We start from the raw sequence: 17500 nt of genomic DNA, 5'->3' as shown, positions 1-17500 counted from the left end.
CTGCCAGCTCTAAAAATCCCAACATCCACTTTTGGTCGGAGTCTGTGTCAAGCAGTTTCCTAACGCACACACACACACACACACACACACACATACACGAGAGAGTCCAGATGTCAGTGTGGAAAATGGAAGTCTGACAGATGGTAGTCATGTTTCATTGCACACACACACATACACACACACACACACACACACACACACACACACACTGAAGAGCAGACTGTCTGTCTATTGTTTTTCCTCAGAATAAGCCTGTTTGTTCTTTGTGCTATGGGAATGTCTCACTCTGTCTGTTAATGACTTAATGGTTGTAAAAACTGGGAGTGTCCTCACAAGAGTAGAAAAATCTTTCCAATCTAGGTTAACTCCTTTTACAAGATGGTTTAGATCTGAGCTGAGTGTGTGTGTGTGTGTGTGTGTGTGTGGGTGTGTGTGCGTGTGTGTGTGTTCATGTCTCTTTCTTTGTGGCAGCCCTTTCATCGCCTCTCTAATGAAGTCCAGACACTCATGCAGATGGTTAACAGCTCAGTCTGGTAAATGAGGAGTCCTCAGCATCGGGCTCAAACCACAGCACAGAGAGTAGAGCAGCACAAGAGCAGCTCTTCAGGAGGACGTACATGATTTAAAGCCTGGTGCTAACCAGAGTATGCCATGTTTGGTTGGTTTGTCAGAGTATGTACAAGGCTATGATGAAGTATGACTGTGAGTGGGTGTCAGACCGTCAGAGCTATCACCGTCACATCACATGTAGTCATGGAATAAGTATCATCTCTGGTTTTATCGTCTATATCTGTTAAAGAGATGTTTTTTTATTTTTTAGACATACAGGTATTCTTGGTGAAAATGTTCAGTACAGCTTTATTTAGACACCAGGGACAGTGCTCATGTGAGTTTTAACACCTGGGGTCAGATGCATAAATGATGCTTACTGTGAAGTGAAAATACAACGGGTAATTTAATATAAAATAAAACCAACTTCACAGAGTTTCATTCATTATCATCATTGATTAATGGCTAATTGTTGTTGCTAATTTCTTGGTGAGATTTATAAAGTGGAACCATGTGAACACACGGCTTTATAATTCTGATGAAAAGAATGTGTCTGAATGTTTCTGGTTTTGTGGCCAGGTCTACAGAGGGGGGAAAAGTGTAAATTATATGAAGGAGAAAGAAGCAGCATCTGCACAGACTGTGGTTTAAGATGTAAAATGTGCACCAGGGAGTTATCCCTTCAGAATAATTTGAGGAGCTGTCACATAACAAATTCTCAATCTTGTTCTCTAACATGTTTCTTTTACACCAACTTCAGTTCCAATGTTTGTCCTAGTTTGACCAGCTGATGCATATCGTCTTCCCTCCATGGGACACTGTGTGTGTGTGTGTGTGTGTGTGTGTGTGTGTGTGTGTGTGTGTGTGTGTCTGGCAGCTGAACTGGGTGTCCTGGTGGATGTGGATGTGGATGGTGGGACACAGCTGATGTTGTGCTGTGATGTGTGATCCAGGATTAAGCAGCAGAGCTGAGCAGGAAAACAGCAGCAGCACTAAGATCACACAAACAGGACATCCGCAATTCACTCTCACAATACACACACACACACACAAACACACACACACACACACATACACACACACACATATGGGGGTGGCAGAGGAATGGGCTGGGGCAGGGAAACGAGGCACAAACACACCCACAAGCATGAATGCGATCACATACACAAACAGAGGATGCGGCTATCTTATTTCATGTGTTTGGGTCATCTCCCTTCTCACTTTGATAACATCAGTCAGGCTGTGTGGAGCACTGAAGCAGGACGTCCCTGTGGTATACTGAGAAACTGAGGAGCAGCAAACAGCCTTAAAAAGACACCACTCCTCCACAGCGAACCAGACAAACATTCACCGCCCTTAAACATGGCTTATCATTCATCAGTCCACTCTGCTCTGATCAGACTCTGTGATGTGACTCTGCTCTGCTGACACTTTCACTTTATAACTGTAGTATCTGACTAAGGATAACTAGAGTTTTTCATTTGATGAACACAGGCGTGAAAATGAACCAAATAGCTTTTATGTCTATAAAGACAGTGGAGCTGGTGGACCATCTACGTGACACCAGTAACAGAATACCACAGAAACCCTGACTCTCATACAGACATCAGCATCATTGACGACCTGCAAACCAACAATGACAAAGCTGACCTTTAACAGAATGAAATAAGTCCAAAATGGTGAAAACTATCAAATTATCTGTGTAACAGCAGTCACTATAAAACCCAATGCTACAGCTACCGGTCAGGGTGACACCTAATAGTCAACATAACGCTACACGACAATTCTTAGTCGACCCAATTTAAGTGTGGGATCATTTTGAGAGGCTGAAGGACGATCCAAAGAAGGCGACATGTAAACTTTACCAACAAACATTTGATGCTACGTCCTCCTCATCCATCTCTCCTCCATTTCACCACACAAAGAAAATAATCTGAAGCTTTGTTTTCAGATATTTCAGATACAGATGCCATCAGATACACTCTTGGTGGCACCCGCCTCAATCCTCTTTGTCTGAATTCACGGTGGAGTCGTGGATGTGGATGTACACGGTAGTTGCTAGGTAACAAGGTCAACTTTTGTATATCTGCAACCAATCAAATGAAAGTATAGGAATTGTAACTGTTACAAGTGTTTTCAGGACAGAAATAAAAGAGAACAATACCAGGAAAACCAGGACGGATGGCAACCCTATATTTGAAATATGTAAGTAGCGTAATGTTAGCCACTTAGCATGGCCACTCAGTCTAATGTTCTTGCTAGTTTCTGGATCATTAGCACTTTTGTGTTGTTAACAGGAGACTTACTTTGTGTGTACGCTTGTAAAATTTTGATTTTAAAGGCTTATTATTAGTTTTTTTTCTCTGTAATGTGGCAGTGTTAGCTTTATTTGTTCATTCTTAGCCCTGGACTAAAACCATTTACTGATGCCCCCCACACCAGAAAAATATAAATACATTTAACTAATTGAATTAATATCATAAATGTGTGACGAGTAGATGACTAATGGCTTCAATTAACCAGTAGACCTGGAAAATCCTTCATCAGAAGCAGCTCTACTACTGATTATTTTCAGTATCTTAATCTGTTGATTACTTTTTTTTACATTTTTTTACAACTTATTAATTAATTGTTTGGTATAAAATATATGATAATGGTGAAAAATGACCATGGATTACAGGCTCCCATGTTTGAGGTCAGTGACCCCAGTAACTCAGGACCCTCTCCTTGCACTTCAGTTACAGCTGACACGACTGACACCACCACCACAGACCAACCAAGGTGAGGAATTTAGAGTTTCCTGCAGAAATTCCAGGCAGGCGTATTTTATTCTTTCTCAAGTATTCCCCATTCCTCCCTTTGAACCAGTGCATGACCGTTGTTATGGAAATCTCTCCCTCACGCACACAGTGAAAAAAAATAATGTTGGGATTTCAAATGAGGTCACTCAGGTCAGGCTCTGTGTGCAGCTGACCACTCTGAGAGCTTTGACAGAGATGTAAAAATGTAAGCATGCAACTTCGAGGCCTGGGTGTACAAGCATGGTTACACGAACAGAGCTCACACACACACAGACTCCAAAATATCCCAGCGGCACTTCACAAAGAAACCAAACAAGCAGCCCACAGAGTAAACTGCCTTATTAGCTGCGCTGATCTCAGCAGCTATTCTGCCTTTAAAGGAGCAGCAGAGCCTCGGCCTGATGAGGCAGTCTGGATCTGTCACAGGCGCCAAGTGACCCTGGACTCAAAGTGAATTCAGAGAGACAAGATGGAGGTGGCACAGGTCCTTGCTTCAGGGCTGTCAATGAGCAGCGGCTAAAATAAACAAGCCAGCCCTTCAGGCTGAAATAGAACAAAAGGGCGTGACAACCTCCTTTTGGCCTGAATGACCCGTGTCTCACCACCAGACTCTTTGTGATTGTGTGTCTGTAGCGATGTTTTCTGTTTGCTTTCTAAAACCACATGTTCATTTTGGAGAAAGCTTTTGCTGTCTTAAATTCATGACTCAATATTTCATGTGAGCGTACACAACTGCCGTCAGTAAGTATCTTAAATGACTCCAGTCGTACTCTAATGTGAGCTTTTGATGACGCCAGCCGTTCTTTTGTCAGATTAGCTCTCCCTTTTTTCCAAATGTTTGAATTTCAGTTTGGAACAAGGCTCTTAAAGGACTTTGGTAACCGAAATGTGATGAGAGGTTTGGCCCAAAATCACCAGCCTGTGGTGGATGACTCTCAGCATATTTAAAGACCAGTTTATGAGAAGATGCCAGGACTAACCACTAATATCTTCAAATGCTCTGTTTTGATCAGCAAAAAAACAGTCCAAAACCTTAAGATTTTCAGTTTGTTATCTCATAACAAAGAGACATCAATCAGCTAATCGATTAATCACCTACTCGAAACTCATTGAAAAAGTAATTTCATTACTTTTCTAATTATAAATCTGCACAAGTAATTAATTAAATCACTTTGGTTACTCAGCTTATCTCTGTCAAAAATGCCTTAAATAAAATGCAAAGCCTCCAGGGCCAAACATCACAGTCTCTGTATTTAACACTTGTAGAAATACATAGTACTTTGTGATTTAACTTGTATTTGGGAGGGATTTACTGACTAGAGGGTTAGCTTAGCCTCAGTGACTGCACACAGAACCTGCTTCACAAGCCAACTCTGGTCAGTGGAGTCCAACTGCATAATAATTAACACATTTTTTTTTGGTGCAGTTCTACATCCCTGAATGTCCATGAGTGACTGAGTGATGAAGTTACACCATTGGTCGGCCGAGGGTTGGACTTTTTCCATTGGCCGTTGCTCTTTCAAAATGATTTGGCAGGATAATGTCAGAAACAAGACTGAAACCAGCTTACCCTAGACTGAAACCAGCTGATACTAGACTGAAACCAGCTGACATTAGACTGAAACCAGCTGATAAAAGACTGAAACCAGCTGACACTAGACTGAAACCAGCTGACACTTGACTGAAACCAGCTGACACTTGACTGAAACCAGCTGATAATAGATTGAAACTAGCTGACACTTGACTGAAACCAGCTGACACTAGACTGAAACCAGCTGATAATAGACTGAAACCAACTGACATTAGACTGAAACCAGCTGACACTTGACTGAAACCAGCTGATACTAGATTGAAACCAGCTGAAACCAGCTGACACTAGATTGAAACCAGCTGACAGTTGACTGAAACCAGCTGACAGTTGACTGAAACCAGCTGATACTAAATTGAAACCAGCTGACACTATGCTGAAACCAGCTGATACTAGATTGAAACCAGCTGACACTAGACTGAAACCAGCTGATAATAGACTGAAACCAGCTGACAGTTGACTGAAACCAGCTGATACTAGATTGAAACCAGCTGACATTAGACTGAAACCATCTGATAATAGATTGAAACCAGCTGACACTAGACTGAAACCATGTAACAGTACATGTGTTTGTGCTGTTCTGTACAGGATGTCCGGTTCAGTTCACATCGTGATCCTAACGAATGTAATCCAGCTTTATGACGTTCAACCATAGTCATAGTCATTAATCATACAAGGGTTTTTTCAACTGTAGGAGACATTGTTTGTGCCAGTAGATTTGACCTTTATAGGGGCGCCCGGTGGCTCACCTGGTAGAGCACATACCATGAAGGCTTCGTCATAACTGCAGCGGCCTGGGTTCAAATCCAACCTGTTACTGATATTGTCTTATTGTCTTGTATTGTCTGATGCCTTGGGTTTGTCACTGGGTTACAAGTTTACAATAACATCTTTATATTTAAAATGTAATGCATAATAAATTAAAATAACTCTTTTTCATGTCAGGTATTTTTCCAGTACAATGAAAAAACTTTATACTTTATTCTTGTGGAGTGAAAATTATAATTTTCTCACTCACTTACTCCTGTTTGTCACCACACCAAGCTTACTGTTTAACAAAAAGTTGGAATATACCTTAACCAGACAGGTACAAACAGCCTGACTAGACACTGAGCATGATAACAAGCTTACAGAATGTTTCCCTGCTGCCATGCAGTCTGTCTGCTTTAACAACAAGTGACACATCACTCCATAAAAAATCTAATACAGCACTGCAGGCTAAAATCAGTGTCCTCAGTTACTCCACCTCTGCTCGCTCTGCGGCTTCCACACAAGATGTAGAGAAGTAAAAGCAAAGTCACAGCAGTGCGGCTTCTTTTTGGTCATAAATCTGACATTTTGCAGTTTAAACACAGTTTAAACCAGCCTTTAAGTTTTGAGATATGTGTGTTAGTTAAGGCCAGAGTGTGATACCACTGTGCCCCCTCCTCCTCTGTCCCTTTTACAAGAGGTCATGACCCCACAAGTCCTGGAGGAGAGGTGAGAGTTTGCATTGGGAGGCCAGACAGTATTCCCAGGCCTGCTAAACATGCCTGAACCAGGGAGACGCTGCCTGGAACTTTATCTGATGGACAACAATGGTGCTGCTGCGCATGGTTGTGTCTGAATGTGTGTGTGCGTGTGTGCGTGTGTGTGTGTGTGTGTGTGGGTGTGTGTGTGTGTGTGTGTGGGTGTGTGTGTGTGTGTGTGTGGGTGTGTGTGTGTGTGTGTGTGGGTGTGTGTGTGTGTGTGTGTGTGTGTTTGTGTGTGCGGGAAAAAGAAAGGGAAGAATAGGGAGAGTGAAAACAGGGAAAATCAAGATAGGGAGATTGCGAAACAGTGATGAAGTCATTTAAGAAAGACGGTAAACAGGCAGAGATAAGATGAGGGGTTATAAGGGAAGTCAACAACATTAAACACACTCACACACACAACTCATTGTCTCACCTGTGTAATCACACCTAAATACACACTGCATCATTAACAGTTATATCCAAGCTCCTGCACAAACACTCATCTTTAGACATCTCTTCTTCAATCAGAGCATCCTGGAGCCAGCACCCTGTCATCGCCATGACGAAATAAAACATCCACTTTGTGACCTGTCTGTGTGTGTGAGTGTGAGTGTGTGTGTATATGTGTGTGTGTATGTTTGTGTGTATTGGAAGGAAGCTGATGCAAAGCCTGTGGCGATTGGCACAACTCTGAGAGCAGAATCCAGGGGTCGTTGACAGGGGTTTAATTGAGTCTCGGTTACATTTTTACAATCAATTCTCTCCCTGGAAGCTGATTTAATGATGCACAGTACAAGAGAGGTCTCACTCTGTGCATTGTTCCTGTGACAGGATACAGTTATGTAATCCTCAACTAAATCATATCTGAGTACAGGGCCCTCTCAGGTGGAGGGGCCTCGAAGTCTGAAAGGGTCATTTCACCCAAAAAAAAAATATATATACACAATATACAACATATACACTGATGAATCAGAGCATTTTAGTTTGCCACCACAACAGCTCTGCTGCCTGCCGAGACAGGGACTCTATAAGACCTGTGGGGACCCTGTGGTATCTGGCACCAAGACGTCAGCAGCAGATCTTGTAAGTTGGACTTAAAGTCCTGATGGACTTAAAGGACGGAGCCACCTTGTGTAAGACTTGTTCCAGCACATCCCCCAACACCCTGTCTCTGGTTGGTGGATCATCCCTCCTCAGACCACTGTTTCAGAGACACTGTGACCCAGTAGTCTGCTCATAATGATCTGTACCTGGTCAAAGTGGCCCAGGTCTTTACACCTGCACATTTCTCCAACATCCAACACTCTTACTACGAGAACCTACCGTTCTCTCACTGTATAGTGCATCCCGGAGCTTATTCAGCTCTTCATGTATCATCATGTCTCGGCTCATCGCTGGATTTTCTCACTCACTATTTTTCACACAGGTCAGTGGAGGTCAATGAACTATCATTAGTGTTCTCGCTGAGAATTGAGCATCAGAATCAGTGAAACTGTTACTCTAGATCACCCACCCAACACTCTGCCAACTGTTTTCCGTGGGACTGTTAGTTCCAAAGAAAATTGGGAAAAAAGATGTTGCCACAAAATGTCATAATATTATTTTTTAAATGCTGTGAACACTGTTAATTAAATTCCTTTCACCTAAAATGATTTTAGTTGAAAGCAGAAATGTCAGAGACAAATCTCATTTCAAAACCTCAGCAGGTAAAACTACAACTTTAAAAGAACTGCTCAACAGTTTGATATCCAAGCTTTTTTATATATTAAATGAAAATGTGCCATGTCTGTACAGTGACTATAAAGCTACAGCAGATTATCTTAGCTTAGCATAAAGACTGGAAATGAGGAAATTGGCTACCCCATTAAAAAAAAAAATCTGTACATAACCCAGTGTGTATATTACAAGAACACAATATCATGAGAATGTCCTATAACAATTGTTTTGAACCGATGACACCTTTCAGAGGTTCCCTGTGGAAATCATGCATTATTTCTCAGCTGTAAAACCTGGTTACATACAACGAACTTTCACCTGCCCTGTATCTGTGATTGTTGTCACTAATCACCCACATTTTTATAGCAGTTTTATAACACTTGTTCCTAAGACGTCTAACGGAGAGTGAAGAGTTTGTGTTCACTCTATGGTGACTGACCTGACGCAGAATCAATGCCACAATGAGGATAACACACTGTACATTTCCGTATGTGAATAACTTAGAGGTAAACCTCAGGATGTGTGACGTGTGCGTCTGTCTCAGAGTTTTGATGCACCATTACTTGAGGCATCAAATGAACAAGCTCAGTTTGTGACAGAGGGAAGGGTTACCACTCCAATACTTGAAGGAAAAACAGTGACTCTACCACATGCAGCAGTGAGCTGTGTAAAGTCTGCGTCAACAAACAAAGGGCTAAATGTGATGGAGTGATCGATCTGCTCGGAGGCTGCTGACATGCAGAAGGTTTGGAGCTGTCTGATCTAACCCTTTCCAAACAGCGGTTCAGAAGTTCCCTGCAGTTAGTGCATCATTGTGATTGTCTTTGTGGGGATTAGAAACATCAGTCGTTGCCAGCAACAACACAGGTGACTCACACAGAGCTGGTTCATCTAGAGAGAAATGCCTCCTGAATCAGAGATGTGGCAGCCCCTCTGTTCAGCTTCATCCGAGGTTCCTGTTCTCAGATTCATCTCCCCCATCTTTTATCCTCACCTATAGATTGACACACAGTCCTGTGTGTTTTCTGCACCTTGACACTGAAGAGCCACCAGTGACAGATGGAGGATGCAACCTGGAGTATGACAGGAGTGATTCCGGCACTGAGCCCAGCAGAATCAGAGTCCGTCTCCAACAGCAGAACGTGAGAATAATTTGTGCTGGAAATGATCCAGTTTGTCTTCATGGAAAGCAAAATACACAGAAACCCCCCCCCCCGTACAGTAAACCTGTTGTACAGTAGGTCAGCACTGAGTCTACCACTGTCCACTAGCTGCGCTTTTGCTTTCCAACCGCAGGTTTCTTTGATCGTGGCGCAGAGGCAACAAATCAAATCTAACCTCACACACTTTGATGCGCCTTCTTCCCCCGGAGTCTCACTGATACAGAGTGGGTTATAAAGTGGGTTTTCGTTGCTGTGTGGTAAATGAAACGTGCAAAGATCAGACAGGACATCGGCTTTAAATTCTCCCTAAAGATGGTTTATTTTTAGACTGGACTCCAAATTCATTTCTCCACTCAGTCTTTCCTCTTGGTCCAGATGGTGGGAACCTCCAGGTGGATCTATTTTTGGATCTTCAGGCTGAAAAGTGCGCACTTTGCCAAAGCCCGCTGCCGCCCGTGCACCGTGAATCCCCCTCGCCATGCCACGTTTCTGGAGACAAAAAGCCTCGCTCACCATCTCTCCGTGCCACTTGTCAGCTGAGGGGATCGAGCGAACGGCGCCTGGTTGCTCGCTCCGTCCAATCACACCCAAACCAAACGCACACCTCCACAAAGAAAAAGAACCGCTCAGCGAAACCCGGAGAATCAGTGTGACAAGACGATCAATCCAGGGTGTTGTAATTACAGCATGGAAGAGAGTGATCTGAGCCAGAGCACACCTGCGGGATGATTTACGCTTTTACACGACACAGTATATCAATTATTCATCTGCTGCGTTACTGTACAGCCTGAACAAATCGATCTGTCAACATGCCAGGAGGCTGCCAGACCAGACTCCATACATCAGTACACACATAGCTACGCGCGCGCGCACACACACACACACACAACAACACCACACACACACCACGCACACACACACACACACACACACACACCAAACACACACACACACACACACACACATATCCCAGAGAGAGGAGCGGAGAGGGATCCTACCTGGTTGGAACATACTTTGGAAATAAAAGATGACCAGAATAAAGGATCCCAAACAAGTGGCAAAAACCATCCGGCAAATCCTACTCATCCTCAACAGTTCGCTCAGAGTCTGTTTCATGGCGGGGCGGAGAGGCTGGAGGCGGCTGCTCGCTCGCTTTGTGGGGGAATGAAGGGCCGGTTTGTCGGAAGCTCCGGGGCTCTGCTGGTACTGATGAGGATTGTCCGCCGGTCAATGAGCTAAAGCATCCAACACGGAGCGTACCACTGCTGTGCTGCAGGGGGGTGGGGGAGAGGGAGAGGGCGGCGTGAGGTGCACCCCCGCTCGGAGGAAATGAGCGCGTCCAGATGTGCGCTTCTTTTCCAGAGCATCACATTAAAAAAGGTTCTTTTCAAAAAATGTTTTTGAAAGATACAAACTCTAAACAAAAAATGTGTCTGTTCTGTTGGTACCAATATACAGAGGTGAGCTGCATTACACTGCTCTGCTGCAGCGGCTACTTTTATTATTAAAACAAAATCAGAAAAATCAGGAAATTGTACTAAAAGTAGGCTACTATGAGGATAAGTGATATGGACACTGAATGGAAGTAACTACAATAAGGAAGTACAATCTCATTTGTTTATAGTGGCACATTCAAAATACTGTATTTTAGTAATAGCAAATATGGCTGTCAACAGCAGTAACTTACTTGAGTGCAGAGGCAGAAATATTCACCATTTTTAGCAAAACAGTAAACTAATGCAAAACTTTCCCAAACTCCAAATCTGGATTCAAAGTTTTACCAAAAGTAAAATCATAAAAAAGTACTTCAACATAAAGAAAAAATGGCCCCTATGTTACTTTATTATACACTATACTTTATTATTGGATTATAATTATTGAGGCATTCATGTATATGCAGCATTTTAAGCTGGGGGTGCTTGACAGTTGCATCTATGATAATGCAGTCAATTGATGAGATGGGCCTGTGTTTTGTGAGGAAATTTTTAATATGTAAAGTAACTGCAGCTCTGACAGAAGTAAGTAAAAGGAAACACCAAAATTTAATAGAAGTCCTGTAGGAGACTGAATACTATTATTGATGCATTAATGTGTAAGTAGCTATTTAAATTTGAAGCTGTGGTAGGTACAGTTCATATTAACTATATTTTTATACAGTGTTGGGCAGTTTGGGACTAAAGATTTGAATCTATAAAGTAACTACAGCTGTCAAATAAATGGAGTGGATTTAAAAGTACATTATTTCCATTTGAAATACAGTGGAGCAGAAGTGTAAAGTATCATAGCATGGAAACACAAGCACAGTACGACATAGTTACTTTCCACTGAAGAACAACCCAGGTACACACACTAAAAATGTATGGAATTCAGTTCTTTGAGCATTTTGATTTTATAATACTTTATATGAGACACATAATGTTACTAATTAATCTTCAAATTAAGATTTAAGAATGTTGCAGATAATTCTTCCACACATGAGTAGTAACAGTAATAGCAGTGGTGGTGGGATATGTCATAGTAAGAGCACTAGTAATGGTGGTAGGCCTAGTAGTAATCCTACAGCAGTAATGCCAGTGGTTGAATGGTTGGACATTATATCAGTATTTGTTTAAATGAAAAGAAAGTCTCAGTCTCAGTTTTACTTTTCTTTCCTCCCAGTTTGTCAAAATGCAGTGAGTATCATTTACATGCTCCACACGCAGCTCCACTGCCACCTAGTGGTAAAAGAGCACACGCTGCACAGAGGTCAGATGGGTCCTGTCCAAGACGAGCAGACAGTGACAAATTGGCCTGTATGCAGCATCTTCAAATTGCTGTAAGGCCTGTAATAGTCATAGAAACTGCTTTGCTTTGATCAAATTGTGCTCTAATGGACAAGAGAGTCCTGTGCACTTTTTCTAATTGGGATATCTGTCTTACTTACACAAGCAGGTCTGACCGAGGGAGAATCTGAAGGTGGTCTAGAGGATAACCTCAGAGAATGTGCATCTAATTGTTGCGCTGTAATGTATGCAATGCACAATGCACAGCAGCACATGCATTAACGTGGAGTTGATGGGAACCTCTGGACTCGTGACAAGCAGCAACACACACCCCGAGAATTAAAATGATGCCCTTGTTGTGCACGCGCGGATGGACAGTGCAAATGTAAATTGATTGAGCTGAGGTAGCAGGGAAAACTTAGCATGCTTTTAAGAAACATCTGCCCTCCAGCCCCTGGAGTCATCTGTATCAGACACTTCACTTCATGATCCAGATGAATATTCAACAGTTGTTTTAGGCGGTCGCTGTGCTCAGAGAGAATTTAAAAGAGAGGGTGCATCAGGAACTCTGGCCTAATGTCTCAATAATGACAACATATGCACCAATTAAAGTGAGAGCATTCACCAATAAACACCATTAATTTAGCTAATTCCATAATCCCTGTCTAGTTCATTCCATGTTATTAAAGCTGAGGCTCGTGCCATAGTAATACAAACATAAGCCGGAGCTTTTTCTTTATGTAAATGCATCAAATCCCAGAGTCTTATCTCTCTCCTGGAGCCTTTAAATACTCTGCTATAATAAAGCTTACAGAGGCTTTCAAAGGCATAACATTAAAGCTCATCTTCCTTAAAGTTGAGAGCCATAAAACGCATCAGTGGGGCTGTATATTTCCAAGTTATGCTGGAAACAAAGAGTGTGAATGAATGAAAATTTAAACAAACTTATAAAGCAGCACAGACACAAACACAAACACACACCTCAGTCCTCACGTGTCTGTCTCTTCTTCTTCAGTTTAATGGCCTCCTTCACTGATGGTGTCCACCACCCAGTGAAATCACAAATGACCAGTCCACCCTCGCTACTGGCTACCCCTGGCATTTGATCCAACTCAACACCAGGTGGTGATCGCTGACGGCTCTGTTCCTCTCTTCACTGGGCTGCTCAAGGCATATGGCCTCAGATCAGATAATACTTGAAAATGATCTTTGCTATGGCCAATCTATGGCTAGCACACAGATCCAATAACAAAGCACCACTCAGGTTCAGATCGAACCATTCCTCTCACACCTCTCCAGGTTTTTCGCACGAGAATGTTGTAGTCTCCCAGCAGACCTATAGAGTCCTGAGGCAGTATCCTTTTCCATATCCCACCCAGAGACTCCAAGAAGGCCAGATACTCTGAGACAGTCAAGTTCTTACACTCTCTTACACTCAGCCAGGGGCCCATGAGTCTTCCCACACCCACCTGGCACTTCGTACCTCTGGTAACTCTAGAAAAGATGTTCAGTCCCTGTCCACAAGTTTGGTTCCAGAACCAGTCTGTGTGAGGAAGTAGGTCCAACTCTAGATATAGTTGGTCCTGCTCCACCTCTTGCACTAGCTCCAGTTCCTTTCACACCAGAGAGGTGACATTCTGCATCCTAAGAACCAGTCTATGATGGCAGGTGTCAGCATGCCTAGGTCTCTGCCCTTGCCTGCAGCACATCTGATCCCAATGCCTATCCTGCAGCTGGTGAGCTCCACGTGTGAGGGTGGTGGCTCCATGTAGTGTTTTTAGGCTTGTGCCTGACCAGGCCCAGTAGGTCAAAGGTCTGGCCGCCAGAATATCACCAATGAATCAAATGACTATGCGTAATTGGAAAATCACAGGGATGGATGAGCAAAGAATGATCACACACTGCCATATTCCTCAGATTTTTTGTGTCTTTAACCTCACCTAACCTTTTTCTTTTGCGACCCACAATGCCACACTCATTCACACCAGTTACAGCAGCAGAGGACGGCTGTTTCCACTGAACAAACTAATAAACCATCTTCTTTTTGCTGCCGAGCCAGTAATGTACAGGCAGACACAAAGACTAGCTGTTGGTTGACAAACTAATGGTTGATCAAAATGTTGGATCAGTGTAGCTTTAATTTGCAAGATGCTTCAATCACATAATGCTAAAATCACCCAATCTACACAAAGTGGCTTTAAAATCTGAAGTAACTTATTCAATTAAAAACACCTGTATATATATGTAAATATATAATGGTGACTGACCATTAGCAGTCTTTATCAGCTTTAATAGATGCATAGAAGTCAGGAAGTTACCAATCTAAATGATTTGTGCCAAATGCAGACTATCAGTCAGAAAACCTGCAAGATGATTCAGTGTATTAAGGAGTGTATATAAGGAGGAAATGACAACACAGACTGTGGCCATATGTTGGAACAAACCAACAAGGATGTGATGGACATACACAATAGACTGTAGGCCATCTAATGTAAGCAAGCCTCGGAGCAGTGTTTGCAATCAAAGTTAAAGACATTTTAACCAGCAGTGACAGTGTGTGGCTGGTATTGTTTTCATTGCAGTACAATCATGATATTATTTAGTCCAACTGTAGTGGCAGAAATTGTATTAGGTCGTCTAGAACCTGACTGCAGGGCGATTGGCCCTTTGTCAGCACGCAGTAACGTAGTCTTACAGGGCGAATGTATAATGAATGTACAGCACTGTTCCAGACAGTTGGCCAAAGGATGAGCTCTAAGTTGTTGATGTTTAAGAAGGTACCAGCGTCCTGTTAGATTTGTCAAGGTTCTGTCCACTTGGAGCCCGATGAACATGAAGCCAGAACTGCCAATAACTCACCTCTGTAATGTGAGTCATTACAGTCATGTGTAACTGTGTCCCAATTACCCAATGTGTAAGTGAGTCCAAGCATGTTGACTCACACTCCCTTGATTTGTGATCTAGAATCATAAAGTTCATGTCCACTTCGAGTCCCTGTTCTATGGTGGCCCTGAGAGCTCAACAAGTTCCTACGTCAGTCACCATGGTCTTTTTATGACATGTACAACTTATTTTGCAAGCCTGAGTCAGTAAGATAAGATAAGATAAGATAAGATAAGATCTCCATGTGTTTCGGAAGCCTACCAAATTTTATACATCAGGTTAAGGTTAGATAAGATGTAAAGTAGTCCCACAGAGGAGAAAGATGATACCTTAATTGAGCTCCTGTACATGTGAGAATCCTAGTCTCCACAATGTTCACGTCTCCTGAGTTCTCAAGTTTGAATGCAAACTTGATTCATGATGGCCATGTCAGGAGTCTCTCATTAGTTTCCCAGTGCACAAGTCAGAGTCACCATCATCATGTTGGAGTGGGGTCCCTGTTAGTCAGTGTGAGTCAGTTAGAAAACATATGTCCTAATCAAGTCCAAAGCGCTCAGTTCTCAAGCCTGAGCCCAGAGTCAAGTCCTAAAGATACTGTAGGAGTTACTCACAAAAACAAAAACAATTGAGTCAACATTAGAATCTTATCTAGTGGTTACAGTGTGATGGCTGCGGGGAATTTCAGATCACAGTCTGCAGACTGGGAACAAGAAGCATGTCAGGGATCACAGTATAATTTATACAAAGATAATCCATGACAGTTATTGGCAGAAAACATTACACAGTTATCACCAGCTGGGAAGAGCTATCTCCAGTCAATTGTGGAAAGAGCTAAAAAACAAGAATAGAACAAAGGCGTGGGTGGATTAATGGGGTGGGAGATTTTGTATAATTTGTGGCATCATGATTAAAAAATCTGTACATGGCATTCACTCATGAGCATGTGAGAGAGCCTTCAGTTTGTTGGGCATGACTATAGGTTCCTGCATTAGATGGTTAGATACTGATACCTAATCATATGCAGTCCTGAGTGAAATATATATTAAGGCACAGATATTAAAATATAAATGAATGAATAAATTCCTGCAATGTAATGAAAACTTAAAGTAGAGAGATGTAAGTCAGCTCAAGGCCATGGTGTGTTGTTATACTGAACTGCTTTATACTGCAATGGGTTCCTGTTATTTGCTCAGTACTTGTTGTTGTCCATTCTTCCATTTTCTTCAGATTATCCAAGGTTGGGTCTGAGTGACAACAGATCAAGCAAAGTATTCCAGACGTTCCTCTTCCCAGAAACATTCTCCAGCTCCTCCTGGAGTATCCCGAGGCGTTCCCAGACCAGATGAGAAATAATCTCTCTGGTGTGCTCTGGGTCTACCTCAAGGCGTCCTGCCAGGTGGACCTGCTTGGAAGACCTCAAATGGAAGGCACCCTGGAGGCATCCTAAGAAAATGTCCATACCACCTCAACTGGCTCCTTACCCTATCTCTAAGGCTGGACTCCATAGCAAGAGGTTTTATTTATTTTCACTTTTATTCACTTTTATTCTACAACATCAAATACATCAGTAAATACCTCACTTGTGATTTTATTTTTACTTTTATGTGTCTTAAAAAAGGTGGTTGCTAACAAGTATCTAAATGAGACTACAGAGGTTGCTGGGGATACAGCTATGTATGGCAACACCACTTGGAATAACAAGCATTAAACAAATGTAACAGTGTTATAAAAAGTATATCATCAAAAGTTGCTGTTCCTCATCACAAGTGCATTGTTTATTATTATATGGTCCTTTGAACAGAGAAATTCCTGAGCTCTTAATTGGTGGAAAAGACCTATCAGATAGTATGTGTAATAAGTACTGACCTCAGATCCCAAATCAGCTCTTTTATGGAAATTATTTTATGTGAAGTTTCCAGAAATCTCAACAGAGAAAGTTTTAGTCAGACCCAATTAAATTCCAAATAAAATGACATAAATTCACATTAACACAGATAATGTTATTGCCCTTGGAATAAATTATTATTGCATAAATTTGAAGTAGACATTTCTCCAGTGTTCTCATTTTGTAAAACAGAAAATTAATTATTTCTCACTTATTCTATGAATGCATGTCTGGATTGAAGTTATTCAAATCAATCAATCAAAATGACACCAAAAAGACATGATCTTGTTTGTGAAATACAACAGACTTAAACTCTACCTAAGCAAATCACATCCATAAGGCTTGAGTGCTTCAAGTCACTCCTGATATCTGTTTTTCCAAGATACCAATAAACAAAAAACTAGAGACCTCTCATAAAAATAAATGAATAAATAAACTCTCTAATATGCTTTGTATGGAAAAGAGAACTTCTGAAAAATGTGCATCTTAGAGTAAAAAGCTTAATTTTTGGAAAAATGAAAAGTGTAACCTGAGTTTCTTTTTTTGTTAACTCCATTTCACATCTTTACAGTTTCAACCATTTTATAATAAAGAATCTAAACATTCAACACACAACTACTGAACAGCTGTAACATAACACCTCCTTTTCTCTTTCTTTAT

At 41.9% G+C, this 17500-nt stretch overlaps 1 protein-coding gene across 2 annotated transcripts in view; it reads right to left on the bottom strand.

Annotated features, from left to right (window-relative positions):
• chst11 (carbohydrate sulfotransferase 11) overlaps positions 1–10426 on the bottom strand; it is a 96094-nt gene extending 85668 nt beyond the window's left edge. Inside the window, exon 1 of one of the 2 annotated variants that reach the window (XM_022749712.1) lies at positions 10309–10426. In XM_022749712.1, coding sequence (XP_022605433.1) covers positions 10309–10426 — 118 coding nt within the window. The remainder of the gene's footprint in view (positions 1–10308) is intronic. The other variant, XM_022749711.1, reaches the window with a different exon arrangement.
• Positions 10427–17500: the final 7074 nt, after the last annotated feature.

The sequence above is a fragment of the Seriola dumerili genome, unplaced genomic scaffold (assembly GCF_002260705.1).
Source record: "Seriola dumerili isolate Sdu_G_001 unplaced genomic scaffold, Sdu_1.0 BDQW01000138.1, whole genome shotgun sequence".
NCBI lineage: Eukaryota > Metazoa > Chordata > Actinopteri > Carangiformes > Carangidae > Seriola > Seriola dumerili.
The sequence above is the reverse complement of the archived record's forward strand: the minus strand, read 5'-3'. Positions and strand labels throughout refer to the sequence as shown.